This window comes from Haliaeetus albicilla, chromosome 15, assembly GCF_947461875.1.
Source record: "Haliaeetus albicilla chromosome 15, bHalAlb1.1, whole genome shotgun sequence".
Lineage (NCBI taxonomy): Eukaryota > Metazoa > Chordata > Aves > Accipitriformes > Accipitridae > Haliaeetus > Haliaeetus albicilla.
In genome coordinates, this window is record NC_091497.1 from 19,000,504 (window position 1) to 19,020,824 (window position 20,321).

The 20,321-nt window shown below is 38.5% G+C and overlaps 1 protein-coding gene across 22 annotated transcripts in view; it reads right to left on the bottom strand.

Annotated features, from left to right (window-relative positions):
- Nucleotides 1-20,321, bottom strand: part of LMO7 (LIM domain 7) — a 135,601-nt gene that overhangs the window by 20,559 nt on the left and 94,721 nt on the right. For 16 of the 22 annotated variants that reach the window (XM_069802530.1, XM_069802542.1, XM_069802535.1 and 13 more), the window contains 10 exons: nucleotides 19,460-19,489; nucleotides 17,136-17,253; nucleotides 15,818-15,960; nucleotides 14,092-14,530; nucleotides 12,987-13,316; nucleotides 9,916-10,030; nucleotides 3,584-3,745; nucleotides 2,024-2,208; nucleotides 1,324-1,384; nucleotides 212-268 (listed from right to left, as the gene is read on the bottom strand). In XM_069802530.1, the coding sequence (XP_069658631.1) occupies nucleotides 212-268; nucleotides 1,324-1,384; nucleotides 2,024-2,208; nucleotides 3,584-3,745; nucleotides 9,916-10,030; nucleotides 12,987-13,316; nucleotides 14,092-14,530; nucleotides 15,818-15,960; nucleotides 17,136-17,253; nucleotides 19,460-19,489 (1,640 nt within the window). Of the gene's footprint in view, nucleotides 1-18; nucleotides 61-211; nucleotides 269-1,323; nucleotides 1,385-2,023; nucleotides 2,209-3,583; nucleotides 3,746-9,915; nucleotides 10,031-12,986; nucleotides 13,317-14,091; nucleotides 14,531-15,817; nucleotides 15,961-17,135; nucleotides 17,254-19,459; nucleotides 19,490-20,321 lie in introns of all 22 variants that reach the window. The other 6 variants (XM_069802533.1, XM_069802529.1, XM_069802524.1 and 3 more) reach the window with 6 other exon arrangements.

Below are 20,321 nucleotides of genomic sequence, written 5' to 3' on the forward strand. Positions count from 1 at the left end.
CACACAAAGACCCATTACCACAAAGGTAGACCCATGAATTGTAAGAATAACCTGATGACCCTGGGGAAAGAAGGGAAATTAATTATGTTGCTTCGTTGTAACTGCAACAGACAATGCCGAAGAGGTATAGTACCCAGCACCAGACTTGTTAGGAAGAGTGTACAGCAGAAAATTTCATGGAAGTACATGAAATGTTAGCTCTTTGGTTTACCTTGTTCAAAAAATTGTGACCGCCTTTTTAAGTTTTTCAAAGAAATAGGTTCAGATGCTATTTGAAAAATACAAAGAATACAAACAAGTCAACGAGGTGCTGTCTGTCTTATTTTTTTTTAAATGACTATCACCACTGGATAAGAAACTTTTGTTAGACCTCCAATCTACAGCAACATCACTTCAGAAAAATAAAAAGCCCCTGAAACACAAAGGAAGTCTTAACTTTCATAACAAATACAGTTTTTAGTAGGTTACTTCATACACTGATTAGTATTTCATTTTATCACTAACGATGTCCAACCATAACAACAGACAAGTGTCAAACTTGGACTCAGACTCTCCCTGTCTAATTTAAGCCTCTCAACTGAGATGCCAAATTGGATTTAGGAGCCTAATCACCATTTAAGGCCATCAGAAAGGCATCTCCAGAGGGCAACTGATCTCTTGGGGGAACTCTTTTATACATGGCCACATGCATTCAAGATAAAATGAAATCCAAAGCTCCCATTTAAGGATTATTGTTCCATTAGGAAGTATACGTACCTGGTTTCTCTCACTGTCATCAAGTAAGGCTATAACTGTTTACAGCATCGTAAGTAATTATTATTCATACCATCAATATCATTCTCCAGGAATAAAAGTAAAATAATAATAGTAAAACAACCACTACCCCCAAAGCCTCACAACTGAAAAAGGAAAAAAAAAAAAAAAAGAAAAAGAAAAAAAAAGTTGAATACTCTTTACACTCTTCCGGGACACTGAAATAAATTGATACTCATACTGACTCAGTCTCCACACAGTGCAGTTGCAATTACAATAAATTGCTTGCCTTCTCTTTCACCCCCTACGACACAGTAAATTTACAACCACTAATGCAGAGATGGGGGGGGTTGTTACTGCTTTGTTGTCAGTTCTCCAACTGCCTAGCACATGGTGGAAGCAAACTACACCCAGTTTGGATGCAACTAGATCACTGTGATACCTATCTAGCTTCCAGTTCATTAAAGTCTTGCTTCGCCCACTGTATAAAGCTTGCAATGATTACAGGTTTAGTGTCTGTGCTTGTTCCAAACCCACACAATTAGCAGATGAAAAGCAACAGTGGTTTACCTCTTTGATCATTAGAGCTAAGATCTCCTTGCACTCCATTTATCAATTTTGTTTCTGTATCCTGAAAAAAAAATATAGGGCTTACACTCATTAGATTTGTGGAAGTTTATCCAACTACAGGTCCCCCCTAACAGGAACTGTGTATCATGAAACACTTCAGAACACTTTCCACAGAAAGATACAAAACTATCTGAAACTTCCTGACTGCAGGCATTTGAGGGGATCAATAACCAGCTGTGAATTGGTGGCAGAAATAAAAACCGTTAGTTTGCAAGAAAACACCAGAAGCTGAGATCTTCCTATTTCAGCTCCTTGGCAGGCAGGGTGTTACTTGAAAGCGCATATACACTTGTGCTTTGGGGCTGCAACTTTCATTTGCACTAATACGGGAGGTAAAAGTCTTTTCTACAGAATAAACACTCTATACAGTTTCGTTAAAACATAGTCTGCGCATATTTTAATACTTATCACTTAGCAGCATCCACTCATGAATGGACAGTAGCAAGTCTTTAAAACATCTTATTTACCTTAATACGTACACAGCTACATCTCTGTATTTGCAGTATCCTACATATTCCTTAAGCAAAACAAGTAAAAATAAGATTTCCAGGGTCTTTTCTCCATCCTCCCCCTACCAGGGCATTACATTTTTACTTTTTTCCTACCCCCAAATCCCATGACCCTTCAAAAACATACTTACAGAACTTTGAAGGCTGCTGGAGAAATCTCTTTTTGTTGATATGGTGGAAACATTTGAAACGTGTTCTCCAGAAGTTGCATCAATCCATTTATTTTCAGATGTACCTATAATGTTGGTAGCCATACTGGTGAGATTGAGGATTTTATGCCTTACATGTGGCAGGGAAGGCTGGTCTTTGCCCCAGTCTTTTTGGTGTGTGGAGGATCAAGAAATTAATGTAGACAGTAATGTCAAAGAACAGAACAAGAGTTAGTGAAAACACATTAAAATAACACAAAAAAAACCACATAACAGAAGAGGGAGAGACACAAATCAGGTGGAATTTGTGAAGACAGGAAAAAGGGCTTTTATGAGCAGACCGCCTTCCCCACAAATGCAAGTATTAGTCATAAGCCAGGTAAAAGTTTACTAGAAGTTTTGCTAACATGGACTATGGAAGCTCAACATTACAGAGCAATTAGTATTCATTGGAAACTATTTCATTAGCATTAGTAAGGATTGAGGAAATTCTTCCAGCTTTACTCACAAAAGGTACAGTTTGACTCATACACTGTCCAGGGAAGTGTCATTTTCACCGTGCTCCTCAGGAAACACACAGAGGGCAAAAAAAAAGGCAGTCTAAACTAAACTAGCAAAACTGATGAGGTGAAGACAAATCAATCTTCTCTCAGACTCCATCATTTCTCCCACCAACTCCCTAAAATTTATTCAATGAGCTCTCCACTAATTTTACTCTTTGTTTGTGCTAGGCCCTGTATAAGTTGTGATTTGTTTCCTGCCTCTTACCCACCTCACTATTTTTTCCCCCACTTGCTGGCAACTTATTCTACCTCGCTTCCCACTAAAATAACGTTTTGTCTTTATAATGTGAAAGAAGTCATTGGTCACAGTTCCAACTCTGGAAAATTCTTTTGGGACTTCGAAAGGGTATCCTGACCAAACCCATGGCAACTCTAGAGATACTACAAAGCCTTCAGCCAGGATGGAAACCCTCACTAGCCAGAACAGGTAGTACCATTCTGGAGAGATTACAGCATCATAATATTTGAGTCAATGGTCAAAATCATAGCACAGAGGTGCTACACACTCACAAGTTCATACGCCACCCAAAACACTCCCTGGAAAAAGGAACACAAGAACTTCCTTCCCTAATGAAAAAAGGAGCTGCTGACTGAAGGAGAGAGGCTCTAAAAATTACTTTCCTCTAGACACTAGCCCCTCCTTTTTTTTTGTGGCATGGCAGGAAAGAAAACATTATATTCCCTTGTGTGGTGGTTACATGCTTTTTTAACTTGTGTATCCTCTCAGAAACAGGCCAGAGCACAAGAGAGGTCAGTAGTTCAATGCTTTGTAGACTTGCTTGTCAAGACATTTCTAGTGCACAAGTAGTTAGAAAATAGCCAAGTTGTGTTAAAATGCAACAGACGTGCTAGTAAACTACTTTAGCTTAGATACATATTACTACTGTAAGGGTAATAAGGACTCAGCTGTCAGGTACAGCAGAGACAAAGCTTATTTGCCTTACAGAGCATACTGTATCTGCCCGACGAAACAACTCACCATTCTTTCCATATCGTCTGACATCCATGACCAGGTTTCCAGTTTCTAGTGCTCTGCTGATGGCTTCTTCCCACTGACAATAGTCCATACGTGACACCTTTGTGCCATTGATAGCAATGATCTCATCATCTACATGCAGCTGACAAAGTGCTGCAGGGCTACCTGCAGAAAGCAGAAGAAAAATAAAATTGTATCTCCATTCACAATTATTTTTTACCACAGTCGAGACTGAATGAATTTTTTTTTGGTGGATATTCAGAAAGTCTTTGAAAAATCTACTGCACTGTGAATAGAAGCTCAGTAAACTCAATATCAAAGTAATGTTTCAATTTGAAACTTAGGAAAATGACAAAGGACATCAGTCTTTTGGACTTGCAAGCATTCACATTCTGGCTAGCCCATTTAATAAACAGCCTCTGGGCCCACTCCTGCCTCCACTAACTCACCTTTATCATCTGGGATAGTGAGAGAAAGCGCGTGCACACCACAGTGTCTGTAGCCAACAATTAGCTGAAATTCAGCCAATGTTTGGGTAATCCTTTTATTTGCCCAAAAAACAGCCTCCGCTTTGTTAATTCTAATAGTAGCTGGCCTTCTCATATTCTTATTTACATTTTCCAGGCTCTACTGACAAGAACAGGCTGCTCTATTGCTTTGCTAGAATAGTTTGTTATCTCTGAATTGACTGGTAATTGGACTCAAGATATTGCTGGGTGCTGCCCCATTAGAATTCTCTGCATTCTATTTATTTTTGTCAATTAGGAGCAAATTTTATTGCAGCTTGGACTTTGAATTCTACTGATACTTTGCAAGACAGGCTGTACTTTATACTCTTTTTTGTCTACTACTAAACATTGGCAGGTGATCGCACTAGCCTAAGGACTGAGAACATATGGGAGCAGTTAATAAACTTTTTTTCTATTTAATTCAGAAAATGGATGAGCTGAGAAACTCAGACTTCCCTAAGTAAGATTTTATGAATTACATTTTAATGGTTCTTCCATTAACAATTACTCCCTTAGCAGAATAGAAAAATGGGAAAGCTAAGTGAAAATGTAGTTAAAGACTGCACAATAAATCCCCATGTTAATAAAATAAACCAAATTTGAATTACACAATGGGAGCGTTTTCCAAAGTAAGTAGTGAAATCCACACATCTTGTTTAAAATATACCAAGAACAATGCCATATTACAGTATCAGAAACAAATGCGGACAAGCATGGCAGAAGAATTTAGACATCGTATGCTTTGTCCTGACCTTCTACTGATTCACTAGTAAAGTGCTGCTAGAAGTCTGGATCATCCACTAAGGATTCAGATAGCTTTTAATATTCCTGGCACCAGAGGAAGTTAAGAAATGAAGAAATGCTATGCTTCCTAATAATGCACCAACCAGTGATCCATCATCGTTTACAAAAAAAATCCAATGCTAACTACTGTGCTGGAAGACCATAGTTCCATGTTCTGTTTTTCTGCATTCTTTTTAAAGTATGGACTAAAAACTCCATTAGCAGCTATCAGTAAAATTTTCAAAACACACCAATTACTTTTAAATGATATTATAGAATAAAATGTAGGGTTTTCAGCTGGAGGAAGAAAACACAGGCAACAGTTAAACTGGAAAAAAAAGCATCTCCTTAGAGCCAAGAAGATGTAAAAAATTAATAGATTTTTAAATCTATTAACTGAAGGTACTGTTAAGGATACTATTGAAGATACTACCACTGAAGTTACTATTTTCAACAACATCATATAACATTTGGAATTGTGTCTGATTTCAAAATTTAAGATCTTTAGTACCATATAGTTTGACCACATGTAGACAGAACTTTTATGCTCATGGTATAAGGAATGCTTTAGGCTCAAGGAGAGTCATCAGAAGTGATAATTTCCCTGTTTTCTGTTGTGACAGAACAAGCCTTAGAAACCAAAAAAGGTGGTGCTCATTTTACTCAGATAATTTGACTGGGATGAGACCCAGCTCAGAGATGAGAACAGTATACCTTGGCTCAGTTATGCTAAGCATATGAAAGGAAAAGTGGGCTACCAACTCAGGTTTTAGGAAAGGAAGAGAATTTGAGATTGCATGGTTCCTCCTATAATATCACCAGAAAAACACATCCAGACTATACCCCAACCATACAGATTTGGATGAATAGGAGCAGTCTCTGGATTGCATGTAGAGACCTACCAGAGCCAGGACAACTTACACTGCTCAATTTTTGGCACGTAACTTTGCCAGCTGCTCTTCCTCTACTGCCTTTGCAGTCTGCGAATGGAAGGGCTTCTCAAGAGTGCAAACCAGAGCTCCTATATTAGGCTTCTACTCTCACTCACCTCCAAAGAAGCCTACAGAGATTAGCTGGCAATTCAGGTGCCAAAAGTTGTATGGTACCAGTTCTTTTTCTCTGTCCAGCTCCTTTACATTATATAAAAACATGTATTTCTGGTTTTTCTTAAGTTTCCCTGAAGGTAGAAGATTTTTCTTTTTTACTAGCTCCCAATGAAAACAAATCCAACCAAATACTCACTCATTTTCCATACGTATTTAGTTATCTCTAACCTATCCCCATCTGTTGTTATTACAACAGATAAATACTAGCTCAGTCACACAAAAAATTAAACCTTGAAGGAAGTGGGTCAAATTTACTTTGTCCTACATGCCTGCAAGCATTTGACCACAGACCTGTGCACTCCTACATCAACACCATCTCAAAAAAAATGATTGCAAGTAGGGTGGGTGAAAGGGAAAGGACTGAAACAATAAAGATTATACAGCAGTGGGGAAGCTGGCAGAACAATGTCTAGACTAATGACTTCAAGGCTTTCTCTGTTTACCTAATTTTTAGTGTAAAGGTTGAAAATTCCAGTAAAAAATGAGCATTATCATCTTTTTTATGTAGTAAAGGGGCCTCACTGAAACCTGTGTTAGGAGCTTAACTCTAATTAAGCTCTTTGAGAACACTTATAAGAAGTTAATTTTGCTTCCCAAGTAGTTTTCTTTATTTTTTTGAAGGAAAAGCATATGCAGGATACAGTGTCACTTGTAAGTAGTAAAAAGAGAAATGCAAGTTATCACCTGAAGAAAATCATATCGCTAGTTAGAATGACAAGTATGTCAAGATAGTCAGAGAAAGTCTTCCTGGAAGCTACTTCTGGCCTCAAGGAAGAGAAAAAGGTGACTGGGAACAGTTGGTAAGGATTTTCCAAGCCTAAATCACACTTGATCAACCTGGTTGTTTTCAGTGATGACATTACTGAATCTGTGGATGAAGGGAGAGTGGCGGATACCATCCACCTTGTCTTTAATAAGGCTTTTGACATGATCTTCCACAGTATCCTGGTATCAAAGTTGGGATAGTATTGTCTACAGGGCAGAGTGACCAGATGGGTGAAAAACTGGCTGGGCTGTCAGGCTCAATGGGTGGTGGTTAATGGTTCATACTCAGCCTGGAGGCGGGTTACAAGTGGAGCTCCCCAGAGGTGTATGGTGGAACCTGTCCTCTCTAACATGTTCACTAACAACCAGGAAGGGGAGGAGGTGAAACACACCCTCATCAAGTTTGCAAACCACACAAAAAGGGAGCGGGTGGCTGATACGCTGGAGGGCAGGGCTGCCATTCAGTGCAGGAACCTGACATTCAACACAGGCAAATACAGAGCTCAGCTCCTGGGATGGACTAACCCCAGTGATGCTACAGGCTGGGGGCTGATGGGCTGGAGAGGTCCTGGTGGACTCTCAGCTAAATGTGAGGCAGCAGCAGCCCCTGGCAGTCATGGGGCTATCAATACCCAGGGCCACATGAATGCCTGCATGACCAGCAGATCAAGGGAAGTGACTATCCCATTCACTCAGCACTTGTTATGCCATATTGACAAGACTGCATCCAGCTCCGTTGTCCCACTCTAAGACAGACATCAATAAACTGGGGCAAGTTCACAGGAGGCCATTGGGATTGTTGGGGCTGGACCACTTGCCCTGTGAGGAACAAGGCTTGTTCAACCTGGAGAAGAGAGTCTGCGGGGGGACCTAAGAGCAGTTCTCCCAACTCCAGTACCTACAGGGAGGTCAGTAAGAAGGGAAAGCCTGCTCTTCATTGAAATCCATGGCAGGAGAACACAGCACAGTGGTTATGAACTGAGACGAGGGATGGTCTGGCTGGATATATGGGAAAAATTTTCTCTGTGAGGGTAATTATCCATTGGAGCACACTGCCTAGAGAGGCTGTGCAGCCTCCATCCTTGGAGGGTTTCAGACCCACCTGGGTAAGGCCTTAGGCAACCTACTCTGAATTAAGTCTTAACACTTTTTTGAGCAGGGGTTTGCTCTAGGTCGTCTTCCAAGGTCCCTTCCAACCTGAAGCATCCTATGACTTACCCTTAAAAAAAGGAAACGCGACATTTGGAAGTGCCCAACTGAAAACACACCTTACTCTTTCAATGGGCTGTCTACCTCTTTCATCCTTTGTTCCTTTAAAGGAAGCTACAGCTATTGAACAAGGATACAACACGAGTCAGTTGTTGAAAAAAAGATGTTAAATACATGCTATAAACACGAATACCAAGATGCAGCCCATGCTCCATTCAATCTTTATACTTTGCGCCCCTCCTTGCGAGAATGCTAATAAAGTATAACCAAGATAACAGTCACAAGGCCTTCATCTTTTCCTAGCCTACAGAGTTGGGGATAGAGCTCACTTGGACCTTTGCGAATGACCAGCAGGAACATTCACTACCCTCAGGTTTCTCATTCACAGCTGGCAGTGCGAAGAGACAGTCCTCTGCCTCTCCAAATAACAAAATTAAGCCAGAAACCTAGCAGCAGGGAAAGTAAATGGAAAGTTATTCTTCACACAAAGTGATTATTAATGGTTACAATCTAATTTACTGTGTTCAGTTTTGGGCCCCTCACTACAGGAAAGACATTGAGCTGCTGGAGCATGTTCAGAGGAGGGCAACTGAGTTGGTGAGGGGCCTGGAGCACAAGTCTTATGAGGAGCGGCTGAGGGAGCTGGGGCTGTTTAGTCTAGAAAAGAGGAGGCTGAGGGGAGACCTTATCGCTCTCTACAACTACCTGAAGGGGGGTTGTAGCGAGGTGGGTGCTGGTCTTTTCTGTCAGGTAGCTGGAGATGACAGGAGGAAATGGCCTCAAGTTGAGGCAAGGGAGATTTAGGTTAGATATTAGGAAAAATTTCTTTACTGAGAGGGTTGTCACACATTGGAATAGGCTGCCCAGGGAAGCGGTTGAGTCACCATCCCTGGAGGTATTCAAAAAGTACGTAGAAGGGGTACTCCAGAACATGGTTTAGTGGGCATGGATGATGGTTGGACTCGATCTTGAAGGTCTTTTCCAACCTAAATGATTCTATGATTCTAAGTATCCAGCTATAGTGAAGAGAGGACTAAAAATTGACTATGAAATGAAAAGGAAAAGAAAAGGAAAAGAAAAAAAAAAAATCAAGGCTGCTCAGTAAGTACTGTTAAATGGTATTTTTTTTCCTTGCTGGAAAGCATAATGAAGGGTAAACTAAATGAGAAGTTTCCAGTTATTTCTCCTTTCTCAGGATGATCTTGTGTTAGCTGGAAGAAAGGGCACAATTAAGTAGTCTTCAAGTATTACCGGCAATGGGAAATATGACTGTTCAGAAAACAAGCCTTACATGTTATTTGCTTGGGGTTTTGTTGTTTTTTTGTTTGTTTTTTTTTTTTTAATTAAGAAAACTAAGCTTGTTCTCTGCAGAAGACTACTAAAGCTTAGAAATAAACTTTATGTATGTTTCATTTCAAGACAAAAATCTTTGCTTTTCCACAATATTAAACACATCTGAAAAAAAACCTGCACTGGAAATCAATTTAGAAGTTGCAACTGCTGAAAAATATTAATTGTCTCCAAAATTCAACGTGGCTAAGAAAGGTGAAATTAAAATAAAAATATTAACTCCTAAATTTCCTCTGCATATGTTTACAAACCATACAAAGTGAAATCTTTTAAACTTAGCTGAAAGGAACAATCTCAGTATTAAAAGTCTGTATGTATTCCTTACTACTGTTCTGTAACAGGCTTGATGAATGTTTGAGTGATCACGTTTGTGCCTTTTCAGTGGTTATAGTATGTCCTTGACCAAGAAAATGCGGGTTTAGTATTTCTGAATTCAACTTGTTTCAAGAGATGAGGTTTCACAGAAATACATTAGCAAACTAAATATTGATTTTTCAATTCTCCACCCAAGTTTTTTAAATATTTGCAACATTCTTAACAGCAAATGCCTTAATTAGAAGTCTCTGTAAACTAAACACAAGAACAAAAATTTGTACAGTTAATACACATTTACCTTCTTCAACTGTATGTACAAATGCCCCTGAAGAACTCCAATTTGTTGTAAACCCAAAGCTGCGACTGTGGCCAGGTCTCTGGTTTATACTGATTCTCATATCACTGTACTGTTCCTGAAAAATAAAACATGACACTACAGTATCTGGTATCACAGGAATCGAAATGAGGGAAAGTTTATCCTCTAAATAAGTAAGACTGCTCACAATGTGCACTTTAATCATCTATTATTAGCACTATAGACAAAGGAAACAGCAATGAAGGCAGTTAAGTAACTAATTTGTTTTTATTCAAACAGGTACATTTTTCAGTTCACATTTGTATTTTCTCTACATATATATTTAGCTGTGGACCTCTCTCATTTTAGATGTTTCCTAACACGATGCTACAAAATGTAAGAAATTTGAGGAAACTAAAACCCTAAATGGGTCTTCATGCATAGTCTTGTGAATTTGTGGAACGCACTGTCTCCTGAGAGAGTATCAGTCAAACAGAGATGTGAAAAAGCTAGATAACAGTAAATCATAGTATTTTTTTCCTCACACATCCTACAGCAGGCATCATCAATTTCCTTTAAGCTCAATGCTGCAACTAGGTTTACTTGGGTGAACAATCACCTTTTTTAATTTTCTGTGAAATACTACTAGCTTGCTATAGATTTTGTAATGGAGACCTTAGATAATAAAACTAATTCCAGAATTAGCTAGAATCCAGATCTTCCATTCTAGGGGACTTTCAAGATGCTTTCAAAATCTAAATGAAAACCCAACATTACCATTGTAAACTACAGAAACATTTGATTGGGAAAACATTTTGCAACACGTGCGTTCAGTCCCACGATATATCATGAACATGTGTTGCATACATTAACATTTTAACGTGAACTCATTAAAAAACAATTAAAATGCCCAAATGCACGCTATTTACTTCGTTAGTATGGAACTGACATTGTTCTAAAAGGAAAGAAAATATTTTAGACTTTTTCTGTCAAACACTGTTAAAATAGATATATTCCAGCAACGCGTGCAATGAAGGAAACACCCACATATGTACTAAATTTGGTGTACTAAGTGTACACCTACACTTTAGTTGCCTAGCGAACCAGCTTTCCTGAAGGGGGGGATTCATTTTGCCTAACTTAAAATATTTAGAAGTCTAGGTATCTAAGCCAATTCCCCAAAGCTCCTATGTTGGTTGGTAGGATGCAACAGGCAGCTGCAGGGAGCTCAGTACAAGCAGCTGTAGTTACCCAGAGTCTCTGGGCAGGACACAGCCAGAGGAGGCTTCAGCAGTACCCGAGCGCTGGGCGCAGAAGACAACAACATTGGCAAGGCAACATCCTGACATTTCACCTCCCGTTACAGGAATGTTCCTGGCAAAACACTCCTTGTTACAAGCCCAGGGTAGAAATTAAGTCTCTTCGTCAAAACATAGCTACTAGCTTGCAAAAGCTCCCATACAACCCAAGTCCTTAGGTGAGTAACGCTGATAGTAATCTACTAATAAAACAGATTAGCACACTGGGCTACAGCACATATAAAGCTTTTGAATTTGAGTGTGTTCCTGGAAATTACTGTTGTTATTTTTATTTCCACCATCCCAGCCCGGCTCTTCTTCAAACCTACCTCTTGTCAGAGGAGTAATGCGACTTTGTACACTGTACTTCATCATTTGGACAGGTCATCTCCAAAACACTTACTACTCCACAAACCTGGTGTTATTGCCCTGATGACTAGTGAACTATATCAATCTCTCAACTCTGGCAATGATTTACAAACATGCGAAATGGAACTTGCATTCTTTATGTTTTAGCTTGTTTGAGGTACAACACAAGCTTTTTTGAATTTGTTTTTTTAATTTTTTTTTTTTTAAAAAACACATTACTTATTTGCAGGAAGTACAATTTATAATCTTGTGACTAATGACAGGGAAAAAAAAATGGACCTAGTACATTTTGTTCTCATTTGTCTTGCTTAAAGTGATACAAAGAACCCATATCTAATCTGTTTCCACTGATTAGAACAGCAGTTCCTCTGCCTGTTTTTTGCTACAACATAGAAAAAAAATAAAATGATCATGATCTGTTCTACAACAATCACAGTTTCAAAAAATTATGGCAATTCCATTGCAATCACCATGGGGTATCAGGAATATTAAACTAAAATGCATTCCTTTTCCATAAGTGATTAGGAAGAAGAATGGTTCAAAGTGACTGAATTTATAAAAAGCTGGTGTGGGAAGCAATTTCATAAATCAGCATCCAAGGTCTTACGATCCTCACCCAAGCAACTGGAACAATTAACTTTTACAGCAGCATCAGGAATGCAAAGAGTTAATCTCTAATCTGTCAAGGGGTATGAACCACATCATTAGATATTACAGAAAGGTAGTGACAATTAAAGGTATTGCTGGTCATTTTTCACATGTGAAACGTGTGATTAATTGGAGAAAACAGCACTTGAACATACATATTAAAAAAAAACACTGAAAGACCCAACTCTTAGACAAGCACATACACAGAGATGGTGATTTTCTTTAAAATTCATTAATGTGAACATTAATTAGATTAATTTCAAGTAAATACTACTTAAAAAAAAAAGAGGGGGCTCAAGCCACAAAAAAGGATAGTATGATACTAATGTTTAAGGCTGGCCTTTGAAAAGTGGATCTTTATTTTCCACCACCAGTTTAAAAGTGCAAATGAATGCTACAGCAGCTCAGATCATTCATCTAACTGACATACCTGATTGTGCGCTCAATGTGCTAATTTGGAGAATAACAAAAACTTTGCAAGCTTCAAACAATATTTAGAATAACTATTTTGAATTAGAATGAGAAATAAAATTAAGCCCAGGACATATAAAGGATGGGAAAAAAAATGCAGCAAAACAAGCAATTATTTTCTTTCCAAATATTCTCTTTCCCCTGAATTACAGCAAAGGAAATAGTAGTTTTCTGAGCTGTTGTCTTACTACCAAAAAATACTTGCATTAGATGTATTTTTATATTTTTTTCTTTTACTCTGCTGTAGCATTCAGTTACACTAAGTAATCACGTTATTTCCACACTTACCAGGGGTTTTGAATCCTCAGGCTCTGGCAGACTCACATTTTCTGCAGAAGATGCAAGTGAAAGAGAATCAGGAGGAGAGCAATACTCTGGTTTAAGAATACTGCTTCCAGCATCTTGGTCTTGAGATTTTACAGGTAATGCCAAACTAGGAGAAGGTGTTGACTGAACACCTTCTTTTTCCTCCTCCTCCTCCTCCTCACCTCTGCTTCTGAATGTGTTTGCGGAGAGAGGGTGTGCGGAGTCCGGTTGTGAAAACGAACTGCTAGTGAACAAAGTGTGAGTTCTTTTAGCTTTCTCTATTTCTCCATTGTATTTCTGGGTATCATCCATCTAGGACAAAAATGACAGTTTGGTAAGTATGCGCTTTAAAAAAAAAAAAATCCCGAATCTTTCAGCAATATTTAACAAATATTTAACAAAACCCCCTCTTTCTTTCATGCAAATTCTGGTTATTGTATCCATTACTAATTACCCACTTTAAAGAGCAATGTATTTTTTTTTCTCTTGAAGTGTTTCCAGAATAAATAGTCCAGACTTTTTATGATAAACTTGTTAAAAACATCTGCTTAGAATGATCTGCATTCTCACCATTTTTTAAATTGAGACAAATAAGCATTTAGGACAAAGCTATGAAAATTGACATAGTAATCAGGGTAGGTATAAAAATCAATTTCTGTGTTTCAGTGCTTTACTGAGCAGGCAAAGTTTAGGCTAGCATAAAATTTCTATTTCACCAAAGTCTGCAGAGCAGAAGAAACTTGTATCACCTGAAAAATTTGTCTAACAATTATGTTAAATTAGGTTCAGACAATTACATCTGAGGAAGGCAGGTTTTTTGATAAGGAACACTAAGGAGACTTACTACAAGTAATAAAAAGATTATTCTACCAAATATATTTATCAGCCTTACTTCTAGGAGTGCCTTTAAGTATAGAAACACGAGTAAACATCTAAAGCCACGACAGAATTGCCTGCTCTATTATCACAGCATTCATCAAACAGCAGATTATTTTTTAAAAAAACAACAGATGTTAAAACTCTACTGTCCCCCCAGCTACCCAAGACACCAACTTTTACAAACTTTGGGAATGAAGCGGAATTTTACCGTGAACGACCGTGGAAGTGACGAGATTCCTCTTGAGTGGACACCAAAAGGTCTTGGTGTAACCACAGATGTTAACCTAGAGGTATCGGTTTTCTGGTAACTTCTCGGGAGAGAAGCTGAAACCTGAGCTGACCCAGTTTGAGCATTCACCGAGTAGCGGGTAGACAAAAGAGCCGAGCTCTGCTCCTCTGCCAGGCTCTTTGGCAGAGCAGGAGCTTCATGAGCGGCCGAGCTCTCCGGCAGGTTCTCCTTGCGCAGTTGTGCGGCATACCCGCTTTTGCTGTCCTTCGTGCTGTAGGAGGCATCTTCCAAAAGGTAATCTTTTGCTGCTGACCGTGTGGAAGGTGCTTTTTCTTCACTAAACACATCGTCGTTCAGCGAATGCGTCCATCTGCGATCATGTTTTCGCTGCCCGTAGGAGTCTTGATCTCTGTCCTCCCTATGGGGACAGAGGTGTTAAAATACCAAAGTGACCTGACAAACAGGTGGGCCCTGAGTCTTTCGACTACTCAAGAAACACATCTCCATTAAATGAAAATGGATGGAATAATTTAAAAATATTACTATTTTAATATATTTTTAAATCTACCTTCTTCCCCCTCCTCCCCGTTTCAACACTCCCATAACACTCAGGCATACTACTGTCACATTATCAGGTTGCCACCGTGACAGAAATCTCTCTGCCAAGAAAATGACATAGCTATTCAAGTTACATATCCACAGAAATTCAGATTTTATTGAGGAAAGAATGGGAAGAAGGTAGTCCTGTAACACTGCCTGAACTGTATAGCTCTGCTGATGCGTCTGCTCTATGAAAGTGCTATACTGAACTTTAGATCACAAAATAAGATGGTGTCCAGAAGTTCAGATTGGTTTGGGGTTTTTTTGCTATTCATTCCTTTGTCATAAAGGAACAACCACCACAGAGATAATCTTTACCACACCCTTTTGAAGATTCTGATGATACTGGACATTCAATACAATCAGCATCCACATTTTTATTCAAGAGACTAATTTTTTCACAAATAGGAAAGGAAATACTGAAAGTCAAAACATTCTGTATTAAGACTCATTTAAACTTGTTTTATGAATACATGCCATGTGCATATTCCCTTCACCTTAGTCATACATGCATCTTAAACAAACAAACAAACAAACAAAACCCCTGTCCCCAGTAGAAATGGTCCTGTGCTACTCAGCCTACACTTTCTACTCTTTGGAGAGAATCTTGTTCTGTAAAAACCCAGAGGAACAATTGGGGATAGAGCGGAAATCAAGTAAGAGTTTACAGCTCTGCGATATACATTAAAATTCTGGCTGTATTTATTCAGGGTGGCTGAAAGAATAACAAATGCAGTGGTAGAAGAAAGAGAAATAGTTAAGCTGATCCAAGAATTAAAAAGGTAATTATCCAGTTCGACACTACTGTTTTAACCTCTTTAAAGTGGATACAAATACTGACTTCTCGATACATTTATTAATGGATAGCAGAGTAAAACAACATTTATAGAGCAAAACCGTTTAACATTCTGTGAAAACAATGCATTAGTAGACCATATTCTGCCCTTCAATTGCCTAGATTTCTACACTATAATTTGCAACTAAAATTGTTGAGATCTCTGCAAAATCAATTGCAACTTGCTAGTAAAAGCTGCTCAAGAATTCAAGGGAATAAAAATGCTCAGATTTAAGTTCTTCAACACAATACTCCCATTAGGGTCATTACCTCTCCTGCTGCATTTCTTTCAGTGACTTGGTACTCCTTTCAGACACCTCAGAGGCTCTCCTTTCTATTTCTTCTCTCTCTTCCTTTTTCTTTTGCAATTCGGAAGTGAAGCTCTTTCTACGATTCTTCCATTTTGCTAGATCCTACAAGAATAACATGAACATATACAATCAAATTTTCTCAAGATCTCATAAATCTACAGAGGCATACCAGCACATGCTACTTACTGCCCTGATTTTATTTGCACGTCTGCACGGCAGCCACATTTTCATGCACCTTCCTCCTAAATGATAAAGGGGTTCTCATATTTCAGTTAGGGTTACAGCCTCACTGTCTGTTAAAGTTAACAATTGTCATTACTGAACTACAAGTGGAAAAGTACATGTTTCGCCTTTTTTCCTTCCCTTTAACATTTTCAATTTTATTCTAGAAAACTTCACCCAATGACACAAGGTTGAAAACTAATGCAAATGCCATGTGTATTTCTTTGTTGTAGACTTTGGAGTATGTTTGTTTGTTTGTTTTTTCCCAAATAACTACTGTGTTAGACTGATACATTAGCTTGAGAATAAATATGCCTTAAATTCTAAATTGAAAACATATATGTCTATATTTTTCTCCATTTCTGTAAAACCACAATATGAACTGGCAATATTCTCCATGAAATACCAGAGCTGAGTTAAGAGAAGTACTGAATATTAGAATTGAGATGGCATTAAATAAACAACTATAAACTTCTTGCTTGGTGCTCTGTTCTTAATTTCAGCTTCTTGTTGGTAATCATTGTCAAGCAGTGATTTGAGTAAGAAAGAAAAGGTCTTCAGATACCCTTACGATGCTGTACAAAACTACCACATCACTTTACAAGTTGGATTTAAGACAGAGTTACTAGGGGACAGGAGCCTCAAGAATTTGCACAAGGAAATATTATTTCCCTTCCTTCTCCCAAAGGGTCCAATACTCAGGTATTCCAATTGTACCACAAAAAAAGTATTCACAATTTCAGATAACACATGAAACTGTACCCTAACTTTTCTTTATGTCCACAGAAATCAAGCCTGAAGGCTTTATTACAATACACCCAAGTCTTATCCTGAAGCATTAATTGGATACTTATGATGATACTTAAAATACTTTCAGTTCTACATTAAACAGTCATCCCCCAAATCCCTAGTAGTTGCATGAGATGGATTGTTTTAGAAGACAGCCCCATAAATTGCTGCCCACATGCCAAAGCCTGTTTTCTAGGGACACTGAAGGTAGGTGGCAGCCAGCCCTTCAGCGGGACATGTGAGGAGAGGTGAAGAGGAGTACTTACTTCTTGCCACTTTAGATCTTGTTCTTGTAACTGTTCTTTTATCCTTTGCAGCTCTTCGTAACGGATTTTGCGCAATGACTGCAGCTCCTCTGCGCTGACATCATTCAAAGATTTACTCCTAGAAAGAAAAAGAGTACTTGGCTTCATCACATCTTAGCCATCATTTACGCAAGTGAAACCTTTGAGAGAGAGATTTGTATTAGTACAACTGAGCACTCTTGAGTGTTATTTCGAATAGAGCAGGAAACACACAGGCAGCTGAACGAGCGAGGCTGGGACGTGCTCTAATGCCAGCACTTGAGTCAGTAGTTGCATATTTGAGCAAATAAAATCAGGTTAAGGGAATAAGCAGCTCTATAGCAGCTCCATGCTGGCCATTCACGTTGAGCTCCTTGTACCTGACTGCTACTTCTGTTTAAACTTGTTACTCTCTTTATTGACCTTCCTCCTTTCTTTGACCTAAAATGCATCCCCCCCCTCCTCAAGTCCAAATTCCCATCCTTTCACTTCTTCTCTCCATTAACAGCCCCAGAATCACCTCCTGTTCTTTCCTCAAGTCAGTTATTGATGCACATTTCTAAAATATAAAAGTAATGCACTGTTAAATGCTCAGTTCATGCATGTCATGGGCCCCACTATCTTACATTACTCCTCCCCAAGCCTCCCTGATATTCTCCATCCAAGCTGGGATGGCTAACACAGCCACCATCTTACTAAGTTCTTCAATACAACTACAAGTTCCCCCATGAACTCCTACTCACCAGTTCCCTTTAATCTAAATTCCTCAAAGCTCACCTTTCATGCTTTTTCCCCCTCTCTCCAATGCTATTTTCTCCTTTATTCTTTCACACTGCAGTGATAAACATAACAGGACTTTTAATTCACGTATAGGACAGGACTCCTGCTCCGTGCTGACCACAAGCCTCTGAGACACCAAGCAAAATGCAGGTGTTTCACCATAAGGTTCAATGCTGTAATGTAAAAGGAAAGCTAGGCTTTTGGGTTTTATTTTTATTTTTTCAAAAATACTTTTGTTTGCATTTATCCAAACAAAACCTGAATGACAGAGGGATGTAACCAAGTTCTAACAGGACTTGAAAATGTGGCACTTATCTGATACAATGGAAAATCAGGTTAAAAACAAAACTGATTCAGCACAGGGCCTTACTCTGATCTCTTACATACCAAGAGAGCTCTGAACTAACAAACCAGACTCTCGCACTTCCTCCCAAGAGGCCCAACTCACTTCCATTGGTAACACAAGACTTTGGACTCTGGCCTCTAGAAATAAAGGCTAGGACATTAACTCATTATACCTGTTTGCTTGTTTGTTTTCTGAATGGGAAGGATGCCAAATTTAGTGAAAAACCTCCTGGTCACAACTGCAGAAACTCTTTCCTTGTACAGTTCTCTCTCATTTCCCCTTTTTTTAATGGTTAAATTATATTACATATAGAAATGGTTTTGGGTAACCACACTATACCTAAGTACCAAAATCGCTCCAGATTTGTTCAAGAAACCCTAGTCATGCAAGATTTCCTTTTCCTTCTCTTGAGTTTCTATATCTTCCTGCAACAAAATAGGAAAATCTAGACCTAAATACAATATATCTTAAGTAAGGGTATATTCATACCAAGGAACAGGATGTTGGTTTCAATTCTAGTGTTAACTTCAAAAACTAACTAGTGACTTGAGCCTTCTGAGTCTCCCTCCCCTAACATCTAACTTATTCCGAAACATTTTTTTGCTTTTTCTGGAAGTGTTTAGTCATTTACCAGGTTTTGCCTCAGGGTGAAAATAAATAAATAAATAAATGTATGTTAAAAAAAAAAAAAAATTTAGAACACCATGCATAAACCAAATACTTAACATGCCATCACACAGTTAAGTGGAAAAATATTTCTTTTTGAGTCACAGTACATGGTAAACAAGACCTAAGCTCATATGGCACTAACCAATAAGTTTACCACTGAAGATTCAATAACCTGGAGTACATAAAATAACCACAGAACATTCATCACTCCCATGATAAACACCATGTCATTAATTATTTTCAGATTCTATTTGATGGTTATCTATCTGATAACCATGACGTGGATACCATAGGTGCCAGAGAAAACTTTTGCCAGACGCATAGCTTTTAGTCTTACATTCATTACATAAATTGCCTAAGCACAGAACAAAGCAGCATGCACAAGTTGCTGTCAGCATGAGTTTTTAGCTACTGTGCATGCATGAAAATTTAAATAACAGGCAAAAATAGCGTTATGATCTTTCAAGCTTTTGTAAAAAACAAAACAAAACAAAACAAACCCAAAACTTACCCTTGCTCATCAGAAAGCTTTTGAAACAGTCTGAGAAATCAGAAACCAAAAGAGAAAAGATTCAGTGTTTTGATATTCATAACAACATTAACACCACCAATACACCAGCGCTCACACTAAGTGAAGGGGAAACTGAAAGCTTGAGGACCAACCAGCATGGAATAGCACATTGGAGATCTGACACTAGTCAAAAAACACATCAGGACTTGCATGATGTGTAAGTCGGGCAGAAAACTGCTAGAACGAGGTGGCCTGCAAGTTTCCAATGCTTCTGATTCAGCAATACTGCACAAATAGAGCCTTGTATTAATTCTGCACCACTTAGTCCAGTGCTGCTAAACAGCATGATGCTCAAAAGATACTCATTTCAAGAAATGAAAATTAATGCCAGCTTGATTCCCAACAAGAAGCCTGGCTTACAGAGGCTGTTTTCTTGTTACTTCGACCATTTCTGATACTAAATGAAAGTAATACTGGGAACGGATAAGAATAAAAGGCCCTATATAGAAGTTTAGCACATTAAGTGGAGAACCAAATTAATCCAGTGTGATTCAAGAGGATTTTTAGTATTCTTGAATATGAGTATTTTATTCTATTGAATGAATTCTTAAAATGTGAAATATTTTCAAGCACTTCAGAAATATTCCTCAGTGAAGCTTGCATTTTGTTAACAGTATTAAGCTTAAATATTAAATGCACCAACATCGAAGTATCAACAGGAACATGGAAGTGCCTTAGTCACAAAGTAATGATGCACAGCTGGGAGAACTGCAACTTGCAATGCCGTATTTTCAGAGCTAAGGAAACATTCGAAACCCCACTCTTCCCCAGTAAGTAAAAAAATCCAAAGGAGAGCTAGGAG